Raw genomic sequence first — 24,453 nt, 5'->3', positions numbered from 1 at the left:
ACAGCTGTTTCTCCATCATTTCAAAGGGGTGTGGACAGTTCTGTAACTGTAAGACAGGTTGAAGGACATTCCCCAGGCAGAAAAATACAACACAGAGATACACCGATCACATGAATGAAGAGCCAGGGAAATGGAAGCTACAAGAATAGGTAAGATTTTTATCATTTAAATCTTTTCCAAAGAGAACTATCTATGTAAACAGAAATATTTACAAAGTAAAATAACATAAAAAACATAATACATTAAAAAGTTTAATGTATGGCAACAATTTTATAAAGGCCAAGAGGGCAGAAACAGAAGTATCTACTTTTCATATGGTAAATAAGCTTCTTGAATAGTAAATAAAAATCACATAATGAAGGACCAGTGTAAGTTGAAATACCTACTATAAAACCCCACAGCAATGATGAAAATAACTAAAACAACACTTTCTACTAATAAGCCAACAAAGGTAGTAAGACGGAACCATAAAGCATTCAATAAATCTACAAAAAGGCAATAAAAGCAAAAAGGGAAACAAAGAACAGATGGAACAAATCAAAAGTAAACAGCAAAGTGACAGCCTTGGACCCAATGCATCAACAAGGCAGAGATTGTCATTCTGGATAAAAATAAAAGCAAAATCCAACTAGAAACAAACTTCAGAAAAAAAGACACAGAAAGACTAAAAACAAAAGGACAGGAAAAGATAGTTTCTATCAATAATTAAAAGAAAGTTGGAATGACTGTATTTATATCAGACAAAGTAAAGATTATCACCAGAATAAAGAGGATCATTTCTTACTAATAAAAGAGTCGACTTAGCCAAGCACACCTATAATCCCAGCTAAATGGGAGGCTGAGGCAGGAGGATAACAAGTTTGGGGCCACTCTGGGGAACTTAGTGAGACACAGACTCAAATTTAAAAACAGAAGGGACTGGGCACAGCACAGCATCCCTGGACTCAGTCCCCAGTAAAACACACACACACACACACACACACACACACACACACGCACACCCGAATTTATCAAGAGGAAATTACAATCCTGTTATTAAATGAAGAATCCAATAACAAAGCCTAAGAATATGTGAAGCAATAGACAACAGAACCAAAGGAAGAATATACAATTAAGCTGAAATTTTTGACATGTCTCTCACAATAATTGAGAGAATAAATAGCCAGGACAGGTATTTATAGAATATGCTATTAATAAAAGAATTCTCCAAATGCAGAGTACACATTATTTTCAAGCATACATGGGTCATTTACCAAGAAGACTATATTTTTGGCCATAAATTTAAGATAATTCTAATCATAAAATATATAATATCCAATCACAATAGGATTAAAATAGAAGTCAAAAGCAAAAAAGATCTTCAAAAAATCCTTAAATCATATCTCTAAATAATCCATGGGTCTAAAAAAAATAAAAAGGGAAATTAAAAAGTATTTGAACTCTATAAAAACAAATCAGAAACTTGGATGCTATTATGCAGCATTTCAGGGGAAGTTTGTAGCATGAAAAGCTTATATTAAAAGAAAAAATTCAAATTAATGAGCATTGCCATCTGAACCAAATACAAAAAAAAAGTTAAAAACATTAAACCCAAAATAAGAAGATATACACTAATAAATATCTGAAATTATTGGGATAGAAAAATAGATCAACGAAACCAAAAGCATTCTTTCTTTAAGAAAAATCAATAAAATTGATGAACCTCTAGACAAAATGACTGTAAGAAAAGAAGACACAAATTACTCAAACAGGAATAAAAGCAGTGACATCCTTCAAAGTCTACAGATACTGAAGGATAACAAGAAAATATGATGAACAACAACTTCATTCCAGTGATTTTGACAACTTAGAGTAGGTAGATAAACTCCCTGACCCCCAAAAAAGAAAAGAAAACAAAAAAACACTGCCAAAATCATTCAAAAAAATGGGTGAGAAACTGAATTTGTAGGTAAAAACTTTTCTACAAAGAAAACACAGGCCCAGTTGGATTATTAGTAAATCTACCAAACATTTAAAAAATAAATACCACAATTTCTACTGAAACTTTCCCAGAAATTTGAATAAGAAGAAACACTCCCAAAGCCATCTCTGAGATCAGTGATACTACATAAAGACAAAATTTAAAAAAGCTACAGACTAATATCCTTAAGTAACATAAATGGAAAAAGTTCTAAACAAAATTCTAACAAATCAAAGGCAACAGTTCATAAGAGGACAATATGTCCAAGTATGGCTTATCCCAGGAATGCAAGGATGTTTTTTTTCATTCTACCAACAATCAATGTAATTTATTACATTAGCAGACTAATCATTTGACCATTCCTATAGACATAAAAGAAAAAACTGACAAAAATCCAACATCTATTTCTAGTAAAAAGCTCCCAGCAGATTCAGAATAAAAAGAAACTTACTTGACTTGATAAAAAGCATCCACAAAACGCCTACAGCTAGCATCATACTTAATTGTGAAAGACACAATACTTTCCTCCTAGGATAGAGAACAAGACAAGACTGTCTGCTCTTGCCACTTCTATCTGACATGTACACCAGAGGTTCTAGCCAGAGAAATAAGGCAAGCAAATAAAAGGCAACCAGATTATGAATTGGGGAAAACTGTCTTCATTTGCAAACAAAATATCATTTACATAGAAAATCCAGTGGAAATCTAGAAAGACCTACTAAAATGAGTTTGTTAAACTCATTTAAACTCATTTTAAATCAATAAATACAAAAACACAATTTTGGTTTGCCTTTAGTTATGGTTTGGATATGAGGCATCCCTCAAAAACTCCTGTGTTAATAAAGAAGTGTTCAGAAGTGAGTTCATTTAATCCTCCCATCCCCCACTCCACAGCATTTTTTTTTTATTGCTTGTTCAAAACATTACAAAGCTCATGATATATCATCTTTCATACATTTGACTCAATTGGGTTATGAACTCCCATTTTTACCCCAAATACAAATTGCAGAATCACATCGGTTACACACTCACATTTTTACATAATGGCATATTAGTGACTGTTGTATTCTGCTACTTTTATCCACAGCATATTTTGGATCAGCATCCTTAAATCAGAAATCATTCGGCATTTGGTTTTTTGGGATTGGCTAATTTCACTTAGCATTATATTCTCCAGCTTCATCCATTTACCTGCAAATGCCATGATTTTATTCTCTTTTAATGCTGAATAATATTCCATTGTATATATATGTATGTGTGTGTATGTATATGTGTGTGTGTGTGTGTATGTGTGTGTGTATCACATTTTCTTTATCCATTCATCTACTGAAGAGCATCTAGGTTCGTTCCACAGTTTAGCTATTGTGAATCATGCTGCTGTAAACACTGATGTGGCTGTGTCCCTGTATGTTTTTAAGTCCTTTGGGTATAGACCAAGGAATGGGATAGCTGGGTCAAATAGTGGTTCCATTCCTAGTTTTCCAAGGATTCTTCATACTACTTTCCATATTGGCTGCACCAATTTGAGTCCCACCAGCAATGTATGAGTGTGCCTTTTTCCCCACATCCTCGCCAACAATTACTGTTGTTTGAATTCTTAATAGCTGCCATTCTGACTGGAGTGAGATGAAATCTTAGAGTAGTTTTGATTTGCATTTCTCTAATTGCTAGAAAAAATGTTGAACATTTTTCATATATTTGTTGATGGATTGTATATCCTCTTCTGAGAAGTGTCTGTTCAGTTCCTTGGCCTATTTATTGACTGGTTATTTGGTTGTTGTTGTTTTTTTGTTTGTTTGTTTTAGGTGTTAAGATTTTTGAGTTCTTTATATTCTAGAGATTAGTGCTCTATCTGACATGAGTGTGGTAAGAATTTGTTCCCAATTAGTAGGATCTCTATTCACCTCACTGATTGTTTCTTTTGCTGAGAAGAAGCTTTTTAGTTTGAATCCATCCCATTTATTGATTCTTGATAATATGGGAGGATTAAATGAACTCTAGATTTGGCAAAGGGGAAAAGGGGAGGGAAGGAGGGAAAGGAAAGGGGCATAGGTATAGGAAAGATGGTGGAAGGCGATGGTCATCATTAATCTAAATACATGTAAGAAGACACAAAGGATGTGTCTCTACTTTGTGTTCAACCAGAGATATGAAAAATTGTGCTTTATATGTTTACTATGAATTGTAATGCATTCTGTTGTCATATATAACAAGTAAAAAATTTTTAAAAATAAAGTTGCATTCAAAAGGGAAAAAAAGAAACAATCAAAAATCATTACTCTGTATTGGCAAACCCATTCCAATCGCTTAATTACAGTTAATTTACAAATATTTTCAAAATGTTAAAAAATTGCATAAGATGCACCAAATGAAATATGTAACACCTACTTAACACATAATAGATGGTAAATGACTTTTAGCAGATTTTAAAAGCAGTTTAAATAAAGCAGAATTTTGAAAGGCTCAAAATAAAATAAAATAAAAAAGAAGAAGTGTTCAGAGGTGAAAGGATTGCACTGTGAGAGTTATAACCTCATCAGTTCACCCTAATTGGAATGGAATTGGTGGTAATTGTAGGCAGATGAGGCACATCTGGAGGAAGTAGGTCACTAGAGGTGTGCCCTGGAAAGGTTCATAGCCTCTTACCCCTTTCTTTGGTTCCACCACGAAGTAAGCAACACTCTTCCTCTACCATGTTCTCCTGCCTCATGTTCAACCTCACCTTGGTCCCAGAGTAATGGAATTGGTTGGCTATGGGCTAAACCTCTGAATTTGTGTGCTAAAATAAACTTTTCTTCATCTAAGTTGTTTTTGTCAGGTATTTTGGCCACAGTGACATAAAACTGACTAACACTATTCTAGTAACAAAAATTAGAAATTAAAAGTTAAAAATCAAAAGCATCTAAAAAATACCAAAAAGTAGAAACTATTTAGGGACAAATTTGGTAAAATATATGAAACACCGGTATACTGAAAACTATACATTTCTGAAAAAAATTAAACAAGATCTAAAAAATGGAAACATATACTATGTTCATGAATCACAAGCTTTTGTATTTATGGAATTCCAGGTCTCCCTAGATTCATAATATAGATTCAACACAATCCCAAACAAAATTTTGGCAGCCTCTGTTTTAGAAACTAACAAGTTGATTATAAAATTCAGATAAAAAAGGAAAGAACCTAAAATAGCCAAAAATCATTTCGAAAAAGAATAACAAACTTGAAGGGTTCACAATACCTCTCTTGAGACTTGTAATAAAGCCACAGGGCCAAAGTGTACAACTTTGGTGTCAAAATAGACACAGATCGATGAAATGGAAAAGAAAACCCAAAATAGGCCCACCTATATGTAGAAAAGTGGTTTTTCTAAAGTTCTGGAAATACAATTTAGTGCAGAAATGATAGTCTTTTCAACAAATGTTGCTGAAATAATTAGATATCCATATGCAAAAAAACCCCTTTGATCCATACCTCATATCATACACAAAAATTCAATAAAAATGTATTATTAATTTAAATGTAAAATCTAAAATTATAAAACTCTGAAAGAAAACACAGGAGAAAATTTTTATGATATTAATTAGGAAAAAAATTATTATATTTATTTATTTAACAACCCTACTATGAGAGCCAGGGGTACACAGGCTTGGTTTAGATAGCTGGCAAATGAATCAAATGACTGCAATTATTTGCATATCTTTGCCATATGCAATTTTCTAAAGACAGTATGTGTTTGTAAAGCTGTGAAAAATTCACACGCAAAAAATTTTATGAGTACTATGTCATGTTTTCATTTAATTGACCATGAATATAACTACTATATCTATTGCTTGGACTTTTTGTTATTGATGTTTGTTCTCAAGTTTGGATGCAGACCTCATAAAATGGAAAACACTAAATTAAAGTGTTCCCTTTATTGGTAATACAGTGGTTGCTCTACGAAGCAAGGGTATAAGGAACCCTTGTTTTCCTCTTCTGATTATGAAGCTGATCAATAAAGTCTGTGTCCTGCTTGGAAATGCAAGTCCTGGTGAACGGCAGAATTCTTCCCACATAGCTGAGTGTGTGAATATTTGCAAAATTAAGGCAGAGTCTGATTTAATTACAATGGTAGTAGGAAAAAAAGTTATTTGACAATTCTCTAAAACAGACCCAGCCGACAAACGGGCATTTTCTAACAGCAGTGTTATCTGGTTATGAATTAAGAACTTAATGGGATTAAAGGAAAATGAGCTTTATGTTAGAAGCTGCTAATTTTTTTCCACACTGAGTTTTCAAATACCTGTGCAGCTTTAACTTCACTGACTCACGGAGTATAGCTCTTCTGGAAACAACAGTAACTGTTGTTCGTAGAGGGTTAACTCTGCTCTAAGCACTATGCTAGGTGTTTCATGCTTTCTATTATTTTGCTTTCCACTATTTGACTTCTCACTACACTAACACCTTGAAACAGTCATAACCAGTCCCTTGTTTTCAATGGGAAGACTAAAAGTGAGTCACTGGATGACTGCCTGCAAGAGTGTGGGAGGCTGAAAAATGGTCTCCCAAAAGCTATCCATGATCAAATGCCTGGAATGTGTGAATGTCACTTTATATGACAAATAAAAAGAGGAATCTTTGCAGGTGTGATTAAATTAAGAATCCTGAGATGGAGAGACCATCCTAGATCATGCAGATGGGCCCCGGGTACATGTCTGATAAGAGGAAGGCAGGAGGAGATTTATTTCAAAGAAAAAGAGAGAAGAGAAGGCGGGGCTGGGGATGTGGCTCAAGTGGTAGGGCGCTCACCTGGCATGCGCGGGGCGCTGGGTTCGATCCTCAGAACCATATAGAAATAAAATAAAGATGTTGTGTCCACCGAAAACTAAAAAATAAATATTAAAAAATTCTCTCTCTTTTTCTAAAACAAAAAGAAAGAAGAAGAGAAGGAAAGAAGAGGAGGAGGAGGAAGAGAAGGAGAAGGAGAAGGAGGAGAAGCAACAACATGAAGATAAAGGAGACTGGAGTGATATGGCACAAGCCAAGGAACTGAAGTAGTCAAGAGAAGATGTAATCAGCAAGGGACAGATTCTCCTTGGGGTGGGGGGATGCTGTTGCCAACATCTATTTTTTATGTATTTACGTATTATTTGTACTGGAGATTGAAACTAGGGATGCTTACCATTGAGCTACATCCCCAGAATCTCCTCCACACTTTATTTTATTTCAAGACAGGATATCACTAAGTTAATAAGGCTGGCCTTGAACTTGCCATCCTCCTGCCTCAGCCTCCAAAGTTGTTGGAATTATAGGCGTGCTCCACCACGTGCAACATCTGCCAACATCTTGATTTGGGGCAAGCAGTACTGATTTCAGACTTTCAGCCTCCAAAACTGAGAAAACAAATTTCTGTTGTTTCAAACCACCAAGTTTGTGGTAATCTGCCACCGTGGCTTTGAGAAACCAACACACAGTGGTAGCCCTTTGGGCAAAGACTTTTCAAACACCATACAAAAATGACCCAACCCCTCCCATTGGCAGTACAAGCTCGGACCAGGAGAGAAAAAAAAAAGGAAAGAAAGCCCTGGCAGAACTAATTGGGACACTCTATCCAGAAGCTTCCAGAAGGATGAGCTTTCTGGTAAAGGGTGAAGCAAGAAACAGGCCCTTGGGGATGCTATTCACTGCTCTGTAAGAGCCCTAGTCACAGTTCTTCCTGGAAGCTTTAGCCACCCCACAGCACCTGGACAAATTGTGCTCTTTGACTAAACTACAGAGGGGCTAGAGCTCCACCCCCTGCACTGAGGAGCACCTGAGGCATGGCTCACCACACCTCCTTCATGGCAGCCAGAAATCCTATGCAGCAGATAGGAAGGAAGAGCCCTGGGACTTACCTAAGAAGATAGTGAAGCTTGTGGGAAGATAGTTATAGCCACAGTTGGGGACAAGGACAGTGGATAGTCAGACAGGGCTACAAGGGTACCATAGACAGGCAGCCCCCAGGCCAGGCAAAAACATCATTTCAGCCAGAAAGTGTGCCCTTCCCAGAAGGAAAGCCATCACCTTCCTTTCTTCCTCAGGAAGGAGGACACAGCCTTTCCCAAATAGAGTTCCATAGCACCCTGGCCCAGCATGCCCAGGGGTGCCCAAGGAGAAAGGGCTCCTTTAACCAGCCCATTAGGAATGTAGACAGCAACATTAGGATTGGATCTCAGGACATTTGCTCCCCACAGGAACCCCCAAAGACAGCAGTGTCCAAAGTCTCTAGGCCCACTCCTTCCCAGCCCTCTTAAGCTCTCTCTCTCTCTATTCCAGATGTCTACCTGCATGCCCAGGTTTGCTCCCACACCCACAGCTGGACCCCAAAACGAAATCACCCAAGTAAAACAAGTTCAGCATCTCAGCCCCATGTGATCATCGCCTGGCCCTGCCCTGCCCAGCCCAGTGGGGCTCCTCACTCAGCCTCCACCATGCAAAGATGCTCTCAACTCTACTGCCTCACTGCCAGCCCCAGCAGGGCCCTCTCCTATCCCCTCCATTGAGGGAACATCCACTCTTTCTCCCAAGACCTTCACCACTGCCCCCACTGAGAAATGCACTGATTTTCCCTGGAGCTGGCTTGCTCCCTCCCCATCCACTGACTTCAGCACCCCCTTCCCCACCTGGAGGGGGGCTCAATAAAAGAGAAGGGGAACTTGGCTCCATCCCGTGCGCTCCTTCCACCTCCTCAAAGAGCAGAGATGGTGAGGGTCCTCTGGGGTCTGAGGAAGCCCTGATGGCCAATGCCCCAGCAAGCCTCACATCTGGGCATCCCACCACTGTCCTCTGCTCCCTTCCTCCCACTGAGAGAGGAGCCTTCCTGGGTTGTAGTCAGTCTTCCTGCAGAAGCCGCCCCTGTCTGCACAGGCTGGGAACCAGTATCAGGGAGGATTTGCCAGATGAAAGAGCTAGAAGAGGATTTCCACTACAGAGTAGCAGGGCACATTCTTAGCTCTGATCTGATTACTGCTGTGAGCAGTGCAATTTATCCCAAACATTCCCCTGGGCAGTAGAGAAAAATGAAGGGCATCCCACTCAGCAAATGTGCCCTCCTGAGGCCTGGCATAGTCAGTTTCTGAAACTTGGACTCTTGCCCCACATGCTCTCTCTTTCTGCTTTTAACACCAACATGTTCCAGGATGAAGGGGAGACTCTGGTAGCCCCTCAGAGCCTGCTGGCCAATGCAAAGAGCTCCTGAGGCTATTGACCAGGCTCCCACGGGGGGCAGTGGTAACCCAGGGGATTATGTGGTACACATGGAGGCTCTGTGGGTTTACTGTTCTCAACATCCAAGCACTACATTTCAAGCCAAAGCTGTTAGCATAGCCTTGGCTGGACCTCAGCAGGACTTGGTGCCAGTTATGACCTGTTCCACTCCAGCATGAAGCCTATTGAGGGCAAAGATGACCACTGCCCAGACTCAGCATGTTCATTGGCAGTTGCAGCCCCAGAAGAATGGCAAGCCCAGTGTCAGCAGAGACATGTCCATGGATGCCTCAGGATGAGGGGTGTGGCCACTGGCTCTGTCTGCCAGGAGGAATGGCAAAAGGCAGCTCTGTGCCTGGGCACAGCCTGCAAGACACAGCCTCTTTCTAGAAGACTTGGTTGAAAGGTACCCTGGCAGAGTTTGTGCCGTGTGCACTAATCTGATATGTGCAAATCCAAGGAGAGAAAGCAATGAACAGTGAGGCTCCAAACACAGCAATTTACCACCTTCCTGGTGATAAATGACTTGGCACTCAGTCTAGCTCCCATTCTAGATACAGGGAATCACTGAGCACAGAAGCCATTCTGATTTAACCTGAACAAAGGAAAATGCTGAGCTTACCGTGGCTAACTCGTCGAACTTGCCAAAGAGTTCATTGAGCAGTTTCACCAGCTCCTGGGCCGTGCACTGGGATGCCAAGCCTGTGAAGCCCACGATGTCCGCAAACAGGATGCTGCAAGAGAAAGGGGTGCCAGGGCCATCTCCTCTCAGTCACTTGGGAAATAATGACCTCCAGAGTTGCATAGATATTTACACCCACAAAACACTTTAGAATAAATCACCCCATTTATCCCTCAGCACAGGCTGGAAATAAAGGCTTCCCTGTTCCCATTTTACAGGTGAGAAGACTGAGGCTCAGAGCAGCTGCAGGACTCCCCTCTTGGTCCCAGAAGGAGTTTAGCTGCTGGGTCATTCAGAGCTTGCTGTCCCCCATGCCAACCCCTCCCACTACCCACTGTCTATTAGACCGCCTCTTCCCAGGGAGGCCATGTGACCGGGTGGTAGCCAGAAGCACTGAACTGAAGTGATAAGCTTTGAAGAAGTGTGTGGGCCCCTCCACATGACATCCTCTTTTTCTCCTTCCACTGCCAGCTGGATACAGGTGACTGTGAGGCCCTGGGTGTGGTGTTAGAGCCTCACAATTAAAGGGGACAGATAACTGAATTGTTCTATAGAGATGTTATACTCTTATGTCAAGTCCTCCACATATTTATGACAGAACTTGAGTCAGCCTCGAGAACTCAGTGCCCACCCACAGAGCAGAACTATTTTTCTAGAGTTTGTAGAAAAGACTTAAGTCCCAAGTCTAATACTGCAAACATAATAAATATTCAAATATTATTTCAAAGTTACTATAAGTAGTATATTTGTTGCTCAATTTAAGTTTTCATATGTGTTCCACATCTGGGATGATGGGACAAAACTAGGTTTAAAAGATGTTTTCTAGGATTTCCTTCTTTTCTAACTTCTTTAATTAATTAATTTATTTATTTACTTACTTTTTGGTTTTTGTTTTGAGACTGGGTCTCACTGGCTTACTGGGGCTGACCTTTAAAATGAAACTTCCAACTCAGCCTTCCAAATTGCTGGGATTATAGGCAAATACCACCATACCCAGTTGTTTTCTTATAAAATTAAAACATGCTCTCTGCAGAGTATTTGAGAAATGAAGAAAAACTGTTTGTCTTGAAAACATTACATTTTAAGATACATCTTAAAACATGGCCATAACTACTATTCAAGGTATAAGGTGTTCTTAGCTTTCTCTAACTTTTGGGCTTCCTTAACCTATACAACCTCCTCCCAGAATCCCTCTAAGGAAGCCATAAATGCCAATAAAAGAAAACAAAGCCAGGCGTGGTGGCACACACCTGCAATCCCAGCAGCTCAGGAGGCTGAGGCAGGAGGATCGCGAGTTCAAAGTCAGCCTCAGCAATGGTGAGGTGCTAAGCAACTCAGTGAGTTCCTTAAAATACAAAATAGGGCTAGGGATGTGGCTCAGTGGTGAAGTGGTAGAGTGCCCTTGAGTTCAATCCCTGGTATCCACCCCCTCCAAAAAAAAGAAAACAAGCATTTTTGTGGACAAGAGACTATCACCAAAGAGGAACCAGCCCAGCTAAACTGATGAACATCTGTAATCCCAGGTACTCAGAAGACTGAGGAAGGAGCACAAATTCGAGCCAGCCTGGGCAATTTAACAAGACCCTGTCTCTCAAAAAAATAAATAAATAGGGCTGTGGGTGTAGCTCAGTAGTAGAGCATTTGCCTAGCATGTTCACGGCCCTGGGTTCAACCTCCAGCACTACAAAAAAAAAAAAAAAAAGAATAAAAATAGAAGAAGAAAGGAAAGCAAAGCAGGGGCTCAGAGCTCTACTCTAGCAGGACTGTCCAGCTCTACCAGCTATAGCAAGGGGCCCCAGGCAACTAATCCAACCCTTATGTCCATCCTTTAATTTGTAAAATGGGAATAAGACAAGAGGCCACCTTACATCAAGTAAGAGCTCTCTCATTGTTTACAATCATTTACAATTATTTTTAAGTATTATAATTCATTCATTCATTCATTCACTTGCTCATTTGACAAGTATATATTGAGGGCTAGATGTACTGGCATTATTTTAGGGGCTTGAAACTTGGTAGTAAACAAAAGATTCAAACAAACATGACTGTCCTTGGAAGAATCCCCTTCCATTTAAGGAAGGGACATATAGAGTATGCCAAAGTGACAAGTTTAAGTATAGTGAAAACTAAAGCTGGGGAGACAGACATGGAGTTGTGTGTACTGTTATCTAGGATGGATCAGGTGAGTTTTGTGAGACCGGAGGAGGGCGATGCATAGACAATGAGAAGACAGGATTCCAAGTGGAAGGAAGAAAAGATACTGCTCCTGTGAGTTTTGCTGGAATTTAACTTTTCATTTCAGCCTCTCACTCCCATCCCCCTGCCTCTGGCCTCCCTGGTTTCTGATGGGAACTCAGTAGTTAATCTTATAAAAGCTCACTTGTAGGTGAACAGTCATTTCTTTTTTGCTACTTTAAAGGTTGTCTCTGCATCTTTAATTTATTTCCATTTGATCATAATGTGTCTTGCTGTGTGTCTCTTTTTAGAGGGCATTGAGCTTCTTGGTTGTATGTGTTAGTGTTTTCCAAAAACATTAGGGACATTTTTGGCCATTATTTCTTTAGATAGTCTTCCTGCCCCTTTCTCTTTTTCCTTTCCTGTGGGACTCACTATGCATGTGTTGATATTCTTGAGGGTGTCTCACAGCTCTGAGTTTCTCTTCATATTTTTCATCCTTTTTTCATTGTTCTTCTGATTGGAAAATCTCAATGGACCTATCTTCAAGTTCACTGATTCTTTTTTGCCTACTCAAGATTAATTGTGGAGGCCATTCAGGAAATTTTTCATTTCAGTTATTGTACTTTTCAACTTTGGAACTTCTATTGTTTTTTTTAATAATTTCTACTCCCTATTGACATTCCCTATTTAGTGCAAAATCATTCTTAGCATTTCCTCTAGTTATATAGATACAGTTTTGATCCTTAAATACATTTAAAACAGCTGAGTTAAAATTTTTGTTTAAGAAGTTCCAATATCTAGGCTTCCTCAGGGATGGTTACCATTAACTGCTCTTTTCGCCCTGTGTGTGACCATATATACACTTATTTTATTTATTTTATTATTTCATATCCAATATATTTCTATTGTGAGCTGAATAGTACAATGTGGCAACTCTGGAAATAATATTTCCTCACCCCATTCCCATCTCAGGTATTTTAGTTGTTGCTACTTGGTTTGATCGTATTTAGTGATTCTTATGGACTAATTCTATGTACATTTGGCCTTCTGAAATTTCCAGAGCTATTCAAAGCACCCTGTGTACATCTCATTCCCCAGATTATCCTTTAATTTTTTTTGGGGGGGGGGTTACCTTACTGTTTACCTAAGGCAGCTATGATGTTAAACAATTTCCACTGGTTGGTTTTTCATCAAAGGTGCTGAGCAAAGGCAGTCTACACTGGGCTATGCATCAGGTACAATAGAGTTGGCTCATGAGTAGGATTTCCCAGGGAAGTTCAGACAAATAATGACAATTCTCTGAGAATGGGGTTTAGAAAGAGCCATCAATTCCATTCCGACCCCCCTCAGTGGCTTCCAGGGTGCTAGTTTATACTCTGATTGCTATTGTTGGTTTTCAATGCTATTGTGGAGCTGAGGAGACAGAAGGTTGGCATAGGGCAAGTTAAAAAGCCACACAGCTCACTGTTCTTGAAATTTAGTTATTTTTCTTAAATACTCCTGGATTGTTGCAAGATTTTGGATAATTTCAAGAGTTCTTACAACGTTTTCCAGTGTTGTTTGTGCATTCTCAGAGAAGAGGATTGTGAAATATACTTGCTACACCAGCCCAGATGACATCAGTCCATGTGAACTGTGTATGGCACACTGAATTTTGACATCGATCCTGGAGTGATTCTAATGAGAATGGGAAAAGAACAGCAAGATGTTCATATCTGGGATAGAGAAACACATCTGTGATGGTTTCCAATGGTGGCCAGAGGGGTGAAGGTGGAGCTGGAACCATCAGCAATAAGGAGGCTCAGCTTCCTTGCTCAGAGTGTTGAACCTGCATCACCCTACCCACTGCTGGGGGACTCAGATGCCATTCAGGAGATGCAGATGGATAACTTTCAATAGAGAAGAAAAGTGGTGGTTCCCTGCATCTGCATTTTTTATCCCTGTCCCCAGATAAGAAGCCAGCTGAGGGAAAGGCACTTAGGTGTCCAGACCCTGTGTTCAACTCCAGCTGTATTCCCCAGGAGAACCTTGACTTTAAAAAAAAAAAATGCTGATCCTAGTGTCTTGGAGGATCATGAGGCAGGAGGATCATGAGTTCAAAGTCAGCCTCAGCAATGGCAAGGTGCTTAGCAACTCAGTGAGACCCAGTCTCTAAACAAAACACAAAACAGGGCTGGGGATGTAGCTCAGTGGTGGAATGCCCCTGGGTTCAATCCCTGGTAACAATAACAACAACAACAAAAATTCTATTCTGGTAAGAATCTGACATGAAATCAAATTATTATTAGTTATGGGTACAATATTATATAGCAGATCTCTAGGACTTATTCATCTAGTTTTACTAAAACTTTATGGCTCTTCTTAACTTATAATTCCTCAGTTTCCCTTCCCCTACTCCCCAGAAAACACCGTTCCACTCTGATTCCACTCTTTAGTGACCTACCTTCACATTTGACTGCTTTAAATGCCTCATATAAATAGAATCATGCATTATTTGTCTTTTAGTGACTGGCTTATTTCACTCAGCATAATGCCCTCAACTCTTATTTATATTGTTACATAATGCAGACTTTCCTTTTCTATGAAGGAGTAGTATTCCATTTTATGTACATACCACATTTTCTTTTTTAACACCTTTACTGAAATATCACTGCATAAATATTGGGTGTGTGTGGTGTACAACTTGATGGTTTGATATACACATATATTATTAACTTATCCATCACCTCCACCTAGTTACCATCCTCTGTGTATGTACACGTGTTAATAAGATTGAACCTTGGAGCAAACGGATTGAACTCTTAGCAAATTTCAAGAATATATTGTTAAGTTTAATCATCCTGTTGTACATCAGATCTCAGAACATATTCAGCCTATGTAGCTAAAACTTTCATTCTTTCATCAACTTTATTCCATTTTTCCCTCCCTCCAGCTCCTGGCAAGCACCCCTCCCCCCTTTGCTTCTATGAGTTTTACCATTTTAGTTGCACATGGAAATGTGTCTAATTTAACTTACTGCAATGTCCTCCAGCTCAATCTGTATTGGCGTAACTGGCAAGATTTCCTTCTTTTTAAGGCAGAATAGTATTCTACAGCGTAGAATATACATATCATATTTTCTTTATTCGTTCATATTTTGAGAGCACTTAGGTTGCTTCCACATCTTGCTTAGGGTGAATAATGCAATGAATATGGGAGTGCAGATATCTATTTGATATACTGATTTCATGTCCTTTGTATATACACCCTGTGGTAGACGATTAGGTGGTAGTTCTATTTTTTTTAAAGAGAGAGTGAGAGAGAGAATTTTAATATTTATTTTTTAGATTTCGGCGGACACAACATCTTTGTTTGTTTGTGGTGCTAAGGATCGAACCCGGGCCACACGCATGCCAGGCGAGCGCGCTACCACTTGAGCCACATCCCCAGCCCGGTAGTTCTATTTTTAATTTTTTGAGGCATTTTTACACTGATGTCCATAATAGCTATACCAATTTATATCCTCACCAACACTGTACAAAAGTTTCCTCTTCTCAATAACCTCACCAACATTTATCTGTTGTCTTTGAAAGCAGTCATTCTAATAGGTATAAGATGATTTCTCGTTGTGGTTTTAATTTGAATTACTCTGATGATTAGTGATGTTGAGCATTTTTTTCATACACCTATTGGCCATGTGAAATTCTTCATTTGAGAAAATTGTCCTTTTAAGTCCTTTGCCCATTTTTTAAATCAGTATGAATGGAAAGACTGGGTGGTAACTACGGGCAGGTGGGGCATGGCTGCAGGAGGTAGATCACTAAAGGCATGCCCTGAAAGGATCACAACCCTCTGTAGTCCCTAAAGTCCCTTCTCACCTTCCCCTCTCTGCTTCCTGACCCTACCATGAGCTCAGAAACTTTCCTTCACTGGGCCATTCCACCATGATTTGGTGCCTCACCTTGGCCCAGATCAATGGAATCAACTATCTATGCAATGAGACCTCTGACACCATGAGCCCCAAATAAACTTTTCCTCCTCTAAGCTGTTCTTATCAGGTATTTTTGGTCACAGCAATGAAAAGTTGTCTAAAACATTAGGCTTATGTGTGGTTATTGTTGTTGTTTGATTTTTGTTTGTTACCCATTTGTTTTTGTTACCCATTCATCTACTCTATGTCTTTTATGAAACTGATCGGTAAAGGAAAATGCAGAGACAAACACAAGATCTGTATTGCTATAATTGGGTAATGGGAATTCCTATTGTGTTGCTGTTTAGCATTCTTGCATTTTCTGTTTAAGAACTCCATTTAGCATCAGCCTATGGTGCTTGACATAAGATAGTATACTTTTTTGTGTCTTCAAGGGCCAATGACACCCAAAACCAAGAAGAGCCAGCTTATCAAAAGCTGAAAAGGAAAGTGCTTTGGGGTCCACCCAAAACTGTCTCCTACATGAGTAGCACTTATGCAAAGTGCCCATCCCAAACAAGTGACACTCCACTATTCTAAGTGTGCTACACTTTAGCAAAAAAATGTTTGAAAAGACTGTACAATGTAGAAAGTTAAATATTTTCAACATAATGTTAAAAACAGACAGACAAACTTCGGAGTCTGCAGCAAGCTGATTCACCTGAGAGATCAGCTTCTTCACCTGGAAAATGGGAATAACAGTCCCTACCTTCAAGGATGGTCAGATGAAAAGTGGAATAAGCACTCCCCAGACCCAAGCAGCAACTAAAATAATATTCAGCTATAATTCAGACATAGGCAAATCCTCAGCCCATAATGTCCCTGCTCAGACTCAATTTTAGGGACAGAATTCTAACCCTCTGGTCAACACAAGAAGTTCAAGGGTAGTGAAATAAGAAATGGGAGAGAGAACTCTAGCATCAGCTAAGAAGCCACAGCCCCTTCCACATGGGGGGAGCAGACTCCCTGCAGGACAGATGCCTACCTAGGCTTCCTGCCCACACCTCCCCACTCCTCCCCTAACTATTATGATTTTCCAACCTCCCTCCTTACCCCTCCTCTCCCTCCCTCCACCATCTCTCCCCTGCTTCCCTCATCTCCTCTCCTCCTCCGTTACCCCACCACCGCCCCCAGCCTTTCCTCACCCCTGCCCATCTCCCTCTTCACCTCTACACCACAGGCCCAGCCCTACCTCACATTGTCATGCCTCTGGATGTAAATCTTGTGGAAAATCCTCTCGGGGGGCTTCAAGAAGTCTTCCTTCATCTCCATGGCAACATTCCGGGGAAGGAGGCTCATAAGCAGCCGCTCCTAGACAGGAAAGAAGGTTCACATCAGACAACACGGGACTCCCAGTTCTTCCTCAGACCATCCTGGTTAAGGAAGGGTTGAAGAGCTATCCTTCATGAGGAGCTACAGACCCTCCTCAGGCTTAGCCTATAAGCATCCAGGTCTGCAGACACTGCCCAGTTCCCAGAACCTCAGTGGGTCCCACACCAGAACTGGACTTTGAGCAAGTAACTGGCTCCAAGAATGCTGGCTGAGCAGGGCCTGGCCTCCTGAACACACAGCCTTGCCCACAGCCCATGCACATTGCTCCTTGGGTCAAAATACTGAGTCTTGGCCTGCTGGGCTCTCCAAGTTTCAGTGTGCAGTGGGATCATGGCTGCAAAAAGACAACCATCTCTGACCTGAGCCCCTACCCATACCCTCTTTGCAGCCTCCACAGCCCCAATTCAGTCGAAAAAGAGTCCTTCAGATTGCTTTCACAAGTCACTCTTCCCAAGGCAGAGACTGGCCAGATCTTTGTTCTAACATAGAGACAAAGCTTTGGGGATTAAGTGGTATTTTCTCCTGACCTTTGCCTTATTACTCCCCGCTCTATGGAGGTAAGGCATTTTTTAAAATCCCACCCCCCCAAAAAAATGTTTGGGTTTTGTAAAAATCAGTAATAAATAATATTAATTTTAGTTATAATCATTATTAACTATAAAGAATTGTGGGTTTTATTGTGGTATATTCAAACATACATTAAAAACATTATTTGGTCGATTTCATGCTCAAATACTTTCCCCACTCTCCACCTCTTGATCCCCTTCCTCTACCCTAATGGTCTCCTTTTTGTTTTCATGAAATCCCTCTATTCCCTGATATTCCCTCTACCTTCCACATATGAGAGAAAACATGAGTCTCTTCTCTGATTTATTTCACTCAAAATTGTGATCTCCAGCTCCATTTTCCTGCAGATGGCATAACCTCATTCTTCTTTATGGCTGACTAAAACTCCATTGTGTTTTCTTTTTTCCATTCATACGTTACGGGACACCTAGGCTAAGTCCTTAAGTTGGCTACTGTAATTACTTGCAGTATTATGCTCCATTGGTCTACCAATCTGTTTTTAAGTTTGTGTTGCAATAAATACGGGTATGCATGCATCCCTAAAGAATGCTGACTTTAATTCTTTTGGGATAAATAGCAAGAAGTAGTATAGCTGGATCTTATGATAGTTCTAATTTTAGCTTTTTGAGGAACCTCCATATTGATTTCCACAGTAACTATACTAATTTACATTCGCACCAACAGTGCATGAGTTCCTCATCCTCCCCCTACCCTCCTATCTTCACAAGCATTTATTGTTAATTGTATTCTTGGTGACTGTCATTCTGACTGGAATGAAATGGAATCTCAGTGTAGTTTTGATTTGCATTTCCCTAATTGCTAAAGATATTGAACATCTTTTTTATAAAATTGTTGGCCATTTGTACTACTTCTTTTGAGAAGTGCCTGTTCAGTTCATTTGTCCATTTAATGATTGGGTTAATTGACTTTTGAATATTGAGTTTTTTAGTTTTGATATATTCTGATTATCAATCCTTTGTTAGAAGAGTAGCTGGCAAAGATTTCCTCCCATTTCATAGGTTGTCTCTTTATTGTATTCTTTGCTGTGCAGAAGCTTTTTAATTTGATGCCATCTCATTTATTGATTTTTTTCACCTATTTCCTGAGCCATAGGGGTCCTATTCAGTAAATCTTTGCCTGCACCTACGTTGAAGTGTTGCCCCTATTTTTCCTTCTAATGCTTGCAAAGTTTCTGGTCTTATTCCTAGGTCTTAGATCCATTTTAAGTTGACTTTTTTTTTTACAAGGTGAGATGTAGGAATATATTTTCATTTTTCTAACTCTGGATGTCCAGTTTTCCTAGCACTACTTCTTATAGAGGCTGCCTTTTCTTGTCACCTTTTCCAGAATCAGACAACGTTATCAGTGTGGGTTTGTTTGTGTCTTCTATTCTGATCCATTGGTCTGCATGTCTGTTTTTATGCAAGTACCCTGCTATTTTTATTACTATGGCTCTGCAGTATAATCTGAAGTCCAGGTATAATGATGTCTCCAGTATTGCTCTTTTTGCTCAGGATTGCTTTGACTATCCAGGGTCTTTTGTTCTTCCACATGAATTCTACGATTCTTTTTTCTAATAAGAAAAAGAATATCTTGGCACTTTGATAGAAATTGCACTGCATTTGTAGATTGCTTTTGGTAATATTAACATTAACTAATATTAACATTAATAATAATATTATAAATAATATCATTAGTAAAATAATATTAATAAATATTAACATTAACTAATGTTAATATTAACTAATATTAACAATATTGGTTCTGCCTATCTTGTGTCTTCAATTTCATTATTCCTCTGGATTTCACTGGCTTTTGTTGTAATGGCTTCTTTTTTGTTTTGTTTTGGGTTTTGGTCTCTAATTTTATTAATTTGGGTCTTCTCTTTCTTTTGCTTATTTCGGCTAATGGTTCATCCTTTTTGTCTATGCTCCCCATAAAGTAGTGCAGGAGGAGGGACAAATGAAGAGAAAACAAGATGAAGAAGGACAAATAGGAGGGTATAAAAATGAGAAAGAAGAAGAAAAGGACTAAAGAGAAATAGCGAATTTTTTGAAGTATGATTTTATATAAAAGTATGCAATCACAATAATGAGGGAATCAAAACTAATAATAACCATACAACTCATATCAAAACTATGATTTTCTCCTTGCCTGGGTACATAAGGTAGAGAGCCTTTCTTTCAGGACTTCTGGATTAAGAATCTGTGAAGGATTGAGGATGTGGTAAATATTCAAGCTACAGAAGCATGACTTCTGAAAGACTGTGGGTGTGGAGGCGGTAATTGAACACACAGGCTCAGTGTTAGGATGGGGCATGGAATCTTTACTTCTTCCCACTTCCAGGACTGTATGCTGGTCCACTTAGTGGCTCTGTGTCAGGCCCAGATGCTGGAGATACGTCTGGAAGCACAAACATGATGGTCTGGGGATTTGTACAGCCCAGAGGCCAAACCTCTGGTGGGGGCACTGCATGTTCATGGGGCAGAGTCCACACCTAGTACTCTTTTTTTTTTTAAAAAAAAAAAATATTTATTTATTTATTAGTTATCGGTGGACACAACATCTTTGTTTGTATGTGGTGCTGAGGATCGAACCGGGGCCGCACGCATGCCAGGCGAGCGCGCTACCGCTTGAGCCACATCCCCAGCCCCACACCTAGTACTCTTAACACAGTTCACATCCCACCCTTCAGCTCCACCAAGGAAGCCCTGAAAGCTCTGCCGTGGGTTCAGTGCACCCTCTCACAGCTCTGGTCCCATAGCAGCTCTGCTCCAGCCCGGATTCCTCTCTCACTATGATGGGCATTGGCTCTCAGCAGTCCTAGGCTCCCCTTGATCTCTCAGTCTAATTCAAAATCATTCTCTGGAGCCAAAATTGCTACCACTTCCAGGACTGAGTGGACACTGGAGTTTAGCTTTTCTAGCACCGCCAACTAAGGCAGACCCTCACAAAATGGCTTCCTGCCACAGTATTCTACTGAAAAACTGAGAAAAGCAGAACACTTCTGTCACAATGTGCGGCTTCTGTGTCAGCTAAGTTCAGTCTAATATTCTCTTCTACTGCTATTTTCAAAGCAATCTTATCATTTTGCCTCTTTGTCTCCTTTCTGTGGCTTCCCTCCCTCCTCCCCTGTCTAGGCAGCACATGTGCAAGCTCATAACTGATTCCCTCTCACTGTCTGTTTCAGTAACCAGAATTTCTGAGTCTCCAAGTCTGTCAGTTTACTGCTGATCCTCAGTGTGTTCCCTCAGATACCCACGTTGCTGTGTGGGTATTCTCTAGATGTTTTGATTTCAAACTGCAGACAAGTTGGAAAGCACAGCTTGGATCCCCTCTAAGTTCTCCCATGTTGGGATTTTTCAAGGACAGCTGTGCCACCCTAAAGAGGGCCATTCCCAAGGTCTCAGTTTCCTCATCTGGACCAGTGTGAGTAGGACTTTGATTCTCTCCAGGAACGTGGATGCTTTCCTGACCTTAGCCCCCACTGGCCCCTGACCCACAGGGCACAGCCCTGTGTCTGACAAATCTCATGCTGGACCTGTGGTGTGAGGGTCTCTACTTTTCCTTCAGGCCCACCCATGTCTCCTCTCACACTGCATTGGAGAGGAAACGAAAAGAATGGAATTTAGGAGCTGGGGTTGTAGCATAGTGGTACAGCATTTGCCTAGCACATGTGAGGCTCTGGGTTCAATCCTCAGCACCACATAAAAAATAGGGGCTGGGGATATGGCTCAAGCGGTAGTGCGCTCGCCTGGCATGCGTGGGGCACTGGGTTCGATCCTCAGCACCACATAAAAATAAAGATGTTGTGTCCACCAAAAAACTAAAAAATAAATATTTAAAAATAAATAAATAAATAAAACAAAAACATCCCATTGATAAGGGAGGACACAAGGACAAGAGCGGGAGGGAAAGCTCCATCCCTGCCTCATCTCTCTGCAGCCTTCTTCCTAGGCTCCTGACCTGTGGCCCATGTGAACCAGTACCTGGCCCACCCTCCCTCTGGGGAGCCTCAGCAGCAGCCACCTGAGTCTCATTCCTGCCCTCCCTGTCTCCCAATCTAGTGCAGGCTAAAGAAGCTGCCCTCAGGGCTCCCAGACTACAACCCACTCTTCAGGGTAGAAGCCCACATCCTGACTGGGAGCAGCTGCCATCCTAATTGACTTTTTCAGGAGCACAAGTGCCCATACCTTTGTGCCCAGGACCCATCAGGACACCAAACAGGAAAAGTAGGCACACAGACTCCGAAAGCCAGGTGGATACTGGGAAGTGGCCAGGAGGCCTTGCCCCTCTGCTCCACACCACAGATGACACTACATGTGTACAGTCATCCCATGATGGAAAACATGCTGGACACACAGAGGAGAAGCCTCCAGATGAGCTGATTCCATATAAAGTTTGGAGGATGAAGCCAGGCCCACCCCCCTCAGAGGCTGAATGGAGATGAATTTGTGTGTCCAAGCAAGACCTGCCTGGGTTCTGCCCAGAAGCTGTTCTACAGACCCTCTACTGCGCCCCAAGAAACTCCTGTGGATGGTTTCTGACACTCCAGAAGGGACTCTGCAGGAGGCTGAATCACTCATGACCACTCTCCACCTTAGATCACAAGGGGAGAAGACCTGCAATGTCCCAGCCACCCTGCATCGGAACAGCCTCAGGAAAGCCCCTTTGCATAGGGAGTGGGAGCTGGAGCATGTCTAGTGCTAAGAGGCTGTCAGGTCCTTTCCTCGATAGGGGACTCTGGGACACAGCCCCCAATGTGGGTCTCAGAAAGGAACAACTGTAGGTAACCGGCCATACTGAGCTGGAGAGAACCCAGGTGGTGTTCACTCAGGACATGCTCTAATGGACCAGGAGCAGTGTCAGTCACTGACCTGAGGCTCCAGAGCACCAGCCAGGTAGGTAAACTGAAGCTGCATAAACTTGGGAGGCCGTGCAGGAAAGGTCCCTGAGGAAGCACAGTGCAGGCTCAGTACTTGCTCCAGTGGCCTCAGAGTTATGGAGAGAATCAGAAGCTCCTCAAGCCAACAAGCCAGGTGCAGGTTTGGGAGGCAGTACCTGGGCAGCCCTGGGCAGAACCTCAAGAGACCCACATCGGGATCCCAGGAGGCCTGGCTTCAATTACTGACTCAATGGTTTCAGGGGAGTTAGTGAAGCTGTCCCAGTGCCATCATGCCTGACAGGTAAGGGTAACATCTGAGAGTACACAGAACCCACAGGCTGGGCCTTAGCCTCACACAGCTTTGGCAGTCACTGCAAGGCCATTGTTCCCATCAGCACACCACCCCATCACTCTAGCATTCAGCTCACTGTGTATCTCCCATCTGTCTCTCACCTGCAACTACCAAGTATGAAAATACTCCCAACCCAAGTAAAACACTGTCCTTCACCCAGAACCCATTCCATGCCTTCTTATACAGTCAATGTCCTCGAAACAACCTCCCCAGCAGCCCCCAGAATACTCTCACTATACACCTACAGGCAGGTCTTAGGGGTTCTTGGTCTTACCATCACATCACTGCCCTGAACAGTTGGGAATAAAGACAGAACAACAATAAACCACAGGCCACAGGATTGAACCAATCAGACAGGAGGAAATGAAGGACATAGGAGGAGACCAACCTCCAAGGAAAGGGGGTATCTGGGCCATAGGTTCTCATCCAAGAGGGAAAGAGAGAAGGGCCCTAAGCAGTTCCTGCACATAGCCCCTGGCACAAGATACTTCATAGGCTGGATTTTGATACAGGGTATTAGGAGAAGTAGCTATGGCAGCCACTGGCCATCTGCTTATTGTCCCAGAATGCTACTTTACTGCTGACACCACAATGAAGGCCTCATTTGCATCAGGGTTCTTAGCTACCTAGCAAAATTTTCTGTCTCCCATGCAGCTAGATGTGACTGAGGAGATAGATGACGATGACCATATGGGAGTGCTGTGGTTTGGATCTTGAATATTCCCCAAGGGCCCATATGTTAAAGGCTTGGTCCTGGTGGTACTGTTGGGAGGTGGTGGAACCTCTGAGAGGAGAGGCCTTTGGAGGTCCTTGGGTCACTGCCCACGTATCTTTGAAGGGAACAGTTAAGCTTTGTCCCTTCCTCTTCATTCTCTTTGCTTCCTGGCAATGAGGTGAGCAATTTTGCTCTGCCACATGCTCCCAAACATGATGGGTGGCCTCGCCAAAGGCCCAAAGCAATGGAGCCAATTTATCTTGAACTGGAACTTCCAAAACAGTGGGCCAAAATAAACCCTTTGGAAGTTATCTCGGGTTATTTCATTATAATGATGGAAAGTTTGAGACTGGGGCAAAGAACAGGTAGCTGATTATCAAACAAAAGGAAATGGGCAGACAGACAGCAATTCTCATCATCAGATCACTAAAATCCTCCAGGGAGGGGAAGGATCTCACTTTCCAACACAGGCAACACCCCCTGGAAGGCTCTCTTCCTGTCTTTTGACCGCAAAGGCATAAGAAGAAAGGAAACCTGAAATTTATAAAAGGGGCAAGGTACCTTCACTCCCTCAGGCACCAGCTCTGGACCCCCTCTTCTCTGGAG

The 24,453-nt window shown here is 41.4% G+C and overlaps 1 protein-coding gene across 1 annotated transcript in view; it reads right to left on the bottom strand.

Moving 5' to 3' along the window:
- Adcy1 (adenylate cyclase 1) overlaps nucleotides 1-24,453 on the bottom strand; it is a 144,645-nt gene that overhangs the window by 85,768 nt on the left and 34,424 nt on the right. Inside the window, exons 3-4 of the mRNA XM_027938399.2 lie at nucleotides 17,189-17,307; nucleotides 9,810-9,921 (exon numbers count right to left, since the gene is read on the bottom strand). Coding sequence (XP_027794200.2) covers nucleotides 9,810-9,921; nucleotides 17,189-17,307 — 231 coding nt within the window. The remainder of the gene's footprint in view (nucleotides 1-9,809; nucleotides 9,922-17,188; nucleotides 17,308-24,453) is intronic.

Source organism: Marmota flaviventris, chromosome 1, assembly GCF_047511675.1.
Source record: "Marmota flaviventris isolate mMarFla1 chromosome 1, mMarFla1.hap1, whole genome shotgun sequence".
NCBI classification, from domain to species: domain Eukaryota; kingdom Metazoa; phylum Chordata; class Mammalia; order Rodentia; family Sciuridae; genus Marmota; species Marmota flaviventris.
Note: the sequence above shows the minus strand (reverse complement) of the source record. Positions and strands in the feature narration are given on the sequence as shown.